Genomic DNA, 6,000 nt, shown 5'->3' with positions numbered 1-6,000 from the left:
CTCACTACCCTCGATCTCGGTACCCCATTGGATGGATTGCTACCTCATGCCGACACGCTTTGTGTTATTAGGTACGAGGTGCATCAAGACCCCGGAGAGAAGGGCACACCATGGTCAAGAGGAGGAGATGATCATATGGACGTGAAGATGGACGTGAAGATGGACGTGGAGCTGGACCCGACGTCATCCGAAGAGCGCAAAGGAAGGAAGGGAGCCAGCCGGCCCAGGACCCGGTCCGACCGGATCCCTGACCGGGCACCCCGGTCGAAACCGGACCCCAGACCGACTGCAACCGGGCGCAGTTGCGAGACGCCGGGACTCCTCTCCGGTCGCCCTCCGGCCCACGGCCCGGTCTGGACCGGCGGCCCCGGTCCCAGGTCCGGTCAGACCGGATTCCTGACCGGATTCGTCGACCTGCCTTGACCAAAACTGCTTTAATCGGTTACTTCGTACCTTTTCGCCATGTGTCGCCCTGTAGGCCTATATAAGTACCCAGGACGCCCCCTTTCACTCTTTAGACAAGATTTGGCTTAAAACTACTTTTGAGCTTTGTCTCCCTAGGGTTAGATCCCCTTTGTATCAAGGCAACTCTTGTTGAGGATTTGGCTACTTGTGAGTGAGATTCTAGTGTGCTCCACTCTCTCTCCCTCACCGGTCTCCATCTCCAACCCCGATCTCTCAATCCGGAATTCTACCTCGCGTCTCTTCCGGTTGATTCTATTGGCGTGGTCCATCGAGCCACGAGAGTAAGATTCGATTATATCGGGTTGGCGTGTGTGGTGTTGTTCTTCGTGTTCTTCGTGTTCTTCCTCTTTTCCCCTCTTGATTTCGGGTCAAACGCGAGATCGGGCCACAAACTAGGTCTTAGACCTCATCAGTTCCGCTCAACCCGGCCAGAGCAACAGCACCATGCGCTCGGAGCCGAGGAGGACAGACAAGGAGGAGGTGCCTGGCCGCACCCAGGCGCAGGAGGGCAGAACGGCCGGGGCCCACCAAACCCAGATCGGGCCCGAAGGGCCCAGACCCGAGCCAGCAAGCATGCGCCGCCATGGCGCCATCTCCGGCCACCCAGCACCACCTGACGCCAGCGCCGTCGCCGTTGTCCCAGCGCCGTCGCCGCCATCCCCAGCGCCGTCGCCGTCGCTGGCCACCCGAGAATACAGCTTGGCCGCGCCGCCCGCCGCCGGACTTGGTGGCCGCCCGAGGGCAGTCGCCGCCTCCAGAACGGGGACGCCGCCACGCCGCTGCTGAGGCAGCCGCGCCGCCACGCCCCTCGTCAAGCGCGCCACCCTCACCGGCCCCGTCGGCCCGCGCCAAGTCTTCCGCGCGAGGGGGAGAGGAGTCCCCGCCGCCGCCAGCGCCCGTGCTTTGCCCAGCGACGCCCTCCGGCGCCGGCGAGGGGAGGGAGGAGCAGGGGGAGGGGTCTGGGCCGGTGGCGGCTAGGGTTCCCTCCCGTCGCCCACGGGAGCGACGAGGGGGAACGAGGGGCTGTTTTTTTCGCGAATGAATCTACATAGAACAATAGTATTTAGAGTAAAGATGTTCTCCTGAAAAGGGGTTTGAAAGGTAGAGATTGTAAATTTTATTTCTCTGATGAGTTTGAAACCATACTCTAAGCTAGCAAGGTATATGTGGGGCATAGTTAAATGTGCAACTGGTTTGGTGAACTTGCACGTTAGGTTTCAAGTCATTAGTGTCAGGATTGAGAATTTTGATGGTAAAGCTAGAATATTATTGGTGTGGGTGTTGCTTATGTGATCTGATCAATATGGAATACTAGGAGCACAACATAGTTTGATCATGTTTGCGCGCATGATCCTACTAATGTTGTGTATCAGATTTCAGGTTGATGGAAAGCAAACGTGCGGCAGGAACATCGCATCGTAGCGCAGCTGTTGGCAAAAGTGGCCTTTTGGAGTTCTACAGTAGGAGATCATGCTGGGCGCTGAACATTAAAGAATTAAAGTAGGCTAAAAAAGAGTTGGAACAGAAGCTGTGGGGATGTTGATGTTTCGGTGTAGATGTATAGAAAATTTGATAGGTAAGGTATCATGAGTCCTGTAGTTTTTCCTCTGGAAATTTAGTTTCTCTGGGAAGCTAGTGTTTGGCTAGGGTCTGTAATATTAGCTGGATAGAGAGGTGGTTCTTGTGGTTCCTGCAACAAACTGTGGGCTTTATTTTGGTTTCATTTTGAATGAAATCGGGGGCTTGAGCCCATCAATTCGAAAAAAAAAAGTTGGAACGAGTAACATGGTTCAGAAAATGCTTAGAAACAATAATTTTCAAGTATATAAAGTATGTTCTCGTAGAGAAAGTTCCCATCAATTATTCGATTTATTACATAGGTCACTCAATTTAAGAAGCTGAGATATGTTCTACTTACAGTGGTCATTCAACAGTTAGCACTTTTCCCCTTAGGTTATATACTTGCCTATTTTTCATAAGGAGAACAGTCCTCCACATATTCGCCTGCCTCTGCAGTCACCAACTCTGAGAACTGGCCAGTCAGCCACGCTGCCTAAACCATTCCTGACCAGACACAGCGCGCGGCCGGTACTTCCCTCTCATTTCATCAGGCTTGCCTTGCACCACGCAGCCGTGTTAACCTCCACAAAACTGCCACTTGTGCACGCCAAATTCCCCTACATATATATATATAAGCCGTAGATGTGGATCACTCACCAAGCTTCAGTTCTTCTACCTGTGGTGAAGGAGAACCAAACAACCAGCTGATCAAACCAACCATGGCCATGAGGGCTCTCGTGCTGCCCCCCTCGCAGAGCTCCTCGTTTGGGCTTCACCAGAGTATGCCATGCTTCAAACCAAGCAGTGCCAGTCCCAGATCAGTGAAGGCCTACGCAAAAGCAGATGAGGAGGAGGAGAAGGTGCCCAAGCAGTCCTTGTTCGGGAACATCACGGAGGCGCTGGACTTCTCCCAAGTTCGGTCAGAGAAGGATGCGGAGCTGCTGTATGAAGCCAGGGATTCCATCAAAGAGGAAGGAAGGATGACAAGGGAACAGGTATACAGATATCGAGTCACCAATGCACAGCAGGTTCTGAAATTTTCCTTATTGCTGATGCATTTCTGGTTGGATTTGCAATTCAGTATGCAGCCCTTAGGAGGAAAATTGGTGGCACTTACAAGGATTTCTTCAAGTCATATGTTGATGGTACGTTATCTATACCCTGCCGATCATTGCAGTAACGGTGTCTCAGATATGTTTTGTGTACTTTTACTACTCAGGTAGTGCATTTTTGCTGAGTTTATACATATATCCTGGTAGGCAGAAATGCAGAAAAGGCTGCTAGAATTAATATGACTATACGTCCAAGTAGTATTGCATTTTTTGCAGAAGTAATACGAAAAAACATGCCACTGAGTACTGAACAACCAATTTGTTTCTGAATGTAGTTGATGGGGAATATGTGGAGGAAGGTTGGGTTGACAAGACCTGCAAAGTTTGCAAGAAAGACACAAGGGGCGAGCCAAGGCAGGTTGACAAACTAGGAAGATATATGCATGTGGCATGCGCACAGAACTCTAAACCGACGAACTTCTTTTCCAAACTCTTCGGCAGATGAACTTCTTTTTACCATCATACCCATTGTTTGACTCATGGTTAGATAAATAGATGGATGTTATAACCTCAAGGAATTAGAACTGTATTGGGCTGTCTATGTGAATTGGAATGGAGGAGAAGATGCACATTCCAACTCAATTTCGTTCATATATCAAGTAGATGTATGATTTAGGGAAAACTGAATGAACCACTGAAACATTTATACACATCGACACAATATTCTACATGCTAACATTATGAGCTATTATCTACTAGCTAATGCTCAAAAATAGGCTGAATATAGGAGGAGCTTAACAGAAACTTAAGTCATCAGACTTACTATAGAGCTAACACTGATTCTGCTTACCTAATGTTTGTTATTCAGAAGTCCACTGTGTTAACCTTAGACAAATAAACCCTGCACCTGACGACAGTGCATCCAACCTTAAATCCTGGCATGACAGTAAACCCAACAATGAACTTCTCCTCCTCCGTGGTCATCTTGGCTGGCGTACTCTCCATATGTTCCTTTCGAAACTGAACACCACTATTGACATAAAACATTTCAGCTCTAGGATTCAGGGAGCGAGCAACTGCGAGTAATGCCCATGCGTATCTTGCCATTTTCACAAATTTCTGGTAAAATTGTGTCCTCGGATGACCGCCGCTCTCGACAAATGCTCTGTGATCCAAATTTCCAAAGAATGAATTCTCCATACTCTGGGGCACAGCCAGCAGATACTTCGCTCTACAGTATCTCCCGAAATTGGAATCTGGATCACTCATGAGAGCATCAAACGGATCTCTGAAACTCATAATACAGTCAAATGAATCCAGGGATATATAGTCCCCTCTGTCCCCCATTAGCATCACACAAGCGAAATAGGCCTCAACAGCATACTTCTTGTCAGCCTTTCTCTCATATACAACATGACTGTCGATCGGAAATGTGGATTGGCCGAGGTTCCATCCAGAAACTTTTGCCCAGCCAATGACGAATTTAGCAAAATCGTGGATACACTTCGCTGAACGCTCGTAAAGATCCATGAACATTTCAGTTGACACCCCTCTTCTGACTGTGAAGGATCCTTCTCTGCACAACGCACTCCGACCAATCTTCTCTTCCAGCTCCACGTTCTTCCTTTCCAGTTCGTCCAACTCCGGCCGAAGCCAACCGATCTGAGAGTCCTTCTTGCAGATGTCAGCCTGCAACTCCATGACCAAATTCTGATGCTCCTGAATTCTAGAGTTCAGATGGTACGGGTACCTTGGGTTGCTCCATTCCTTCACATTAACATACAGATCCTTCAGCTCGGCAGTCTCTTCAAGCACCGACGCAAAACGCTCGTCGGCGATCATAATCTCTTCAGGGTCATACGGCATAAGAGCCTGCTGAAGATTGACATAGGCCACCTTGAGGCCAGAAATCGCGTCGAGGAGCTTATCGACAACCGCCTCTTCGCAGCGGGCAGAGGAGGTTTCAGAGAGGCACTCGCTGCTGTCGGACGACACCAGCCGCGGGTGCACTTTCAGGTGCGCGCCGTCCTCGCTGCTCTCGCCGCCGGTGGCGGTGCTGTCGGCCTCGGCCTTGGGCTTCTTCTCGCGGACTGTCGGCGCGACGCCGACGGAGTGCACCTTGCAGATGTCGGAGATGCGGCACAGCAGGCCGGACGGCGTCCTCCTCGCCTTCCTCGTCGTCGCCTCCATCGGAGGATTAATCCCGCCGCCGTGCAAGGTTCCGACAGCGAGAGTTCTTTCTTCAGGCTGTTTCAGACAGGAAGTCAAAACGTGCACGGATTCCCAGATTAAAAATCACGGCTTATTTCGACGAGATTGAGCTGCACTTAATTCGATCAGATCAATGCCAAGAACCTACGGTTACCTGAAAGAAAAACTGGTATATGTGGGGTTCGAGTTTAGACGATTGGCAAGAAGAACAGAAGATCAAAACAAGAACTCGATCGATCATGTAACGGTCCAATCCTAGTAAGTGAACAGTGATACGGTGCTTTACCTTTCTTCGGTGGCCGGTCGAATACGGGAGCTCCAGGGACGGCGGGCCTGCACGGAATGGAAGAAGCGAAAAGCCTGCAAGAAGAAGAAGAGTGATGTGGTGCCGGTGGTGGTGACGCAGAATCTTCGTCCGGGTGAGTGGAGGGCAGGGAGGTTATGGGAGGCAGTGAGAGAGAGACCTCGTGGGCTCCAATGGATTCGAACAAGAAAGAAAAAGGGGTGGATCGAGGACGAGAAGGGAAGTGGGCGGATTTGTTTTGTAATCCCCACACCCCAAGGGTTTGATGAGGGGAGAGGGTGCGGCCGACCGAAGGAAGCGGGGCTTGGAAAAACCCTAATCTCGCGAGCTGCCTGGCGCTCTCTGGCTCTCCGGAGGACTGTAACTGACCATCTCATTAATTTAGACTCTGTAACTGCAGATCTGACT

At 50.5% G+C, this 6,000-nt stretch overlaps 2 protein-coding genes across 4 annotated transcripts; one reads left to right on the top strand and one right to left on the bottom strand.

Annotated features, from left to right (window-relative positions):
- Nucleotides 1-2,313: 2,313 nt before the first annotated feature.
- LOC124661282 (protein GRAVITROPIC IN THE LIGHT 1-like) lies at nucleotides 2,314-5,621 on the bottom strand. Of its 3 annotated transcripts, XM_047199148.1 has the most exons (3): nucleotides 5,575-5,621; nucleotides 3,928-5,454; nucleotides 2,314-3,277 (listed from the first exon to the last, which is right to left on the bottom strand). In XM_047199148.1, exon 2 carries the CDS (start codon nucleotides 5,265-5,267, stop codon nucleotides 3,942-3,944), a length of 1,326 nt encoding a protein of 441 aa, XP_047055104.1. In that variant the 5' UTR covers nucleotides 5,268-5,454; nucleotides 5,575-5,621; the 3' UTR covers nucleotides 2,314-3,277; nucleotides 3,928-3,941. The 3 variants fall into 3 exon arrangements, with proteins under 3 accessions (XP_047055104.1, XP_047055101.1, XP_047055103.1); XM_047199145.1 differs by lacking the exon at nucleotides 2,314-3,277 and having other exon boundaries at nucleotides 3,746-5,454; XM_047199147.1 differs by lacking the exon at nucleotides 2,314-3,277 and having other exon boundaries at nucleotides 3,746-5,442; nucleotides 5,575-5,617.
- On the top strand, nucleotides 2,675-3,719 carry LOC124661283. Its single transcript, XM_047199149.1, has 3 exons — nucleotides 2,675-3,020; nucleotides 3,107-3,170; nucleotides 3,413-3,719. The coding sequence occupies exons 1-3, from the start codon at nucleotides 2,745-2,747 to the stop codon at nucleotides 3,580-3,582; spliced, it is 510 nt and encodes a 169-aa protein (XP_047055105.1). The 5' UTR covers nucleotides 2,675-2,744; the 3' UTR covers nucleotides 3,583-3,719.
- Nucleotides 5,622-6,000: the final 379 nt, after the last annotated feature.

Source organism: Lolium rigidum, chromosome 6, assembly GCF_022539505.1.
Source record: "Lolium rigidum isolate FL_2022 chromosome 6, APGP_CSIRO_Lrig_0.1, whole genome shotgun sequence".
NCBI classification, from domain to species: Eukaryota; Viridiplantae; Streptophyta; class Magnoliopsida; order Poales; family Poaceae; genus Lolium; species Lolium rigidum.
This window is presented reverse-complemented; position numbering and strand designations above follow the sequence as displayed.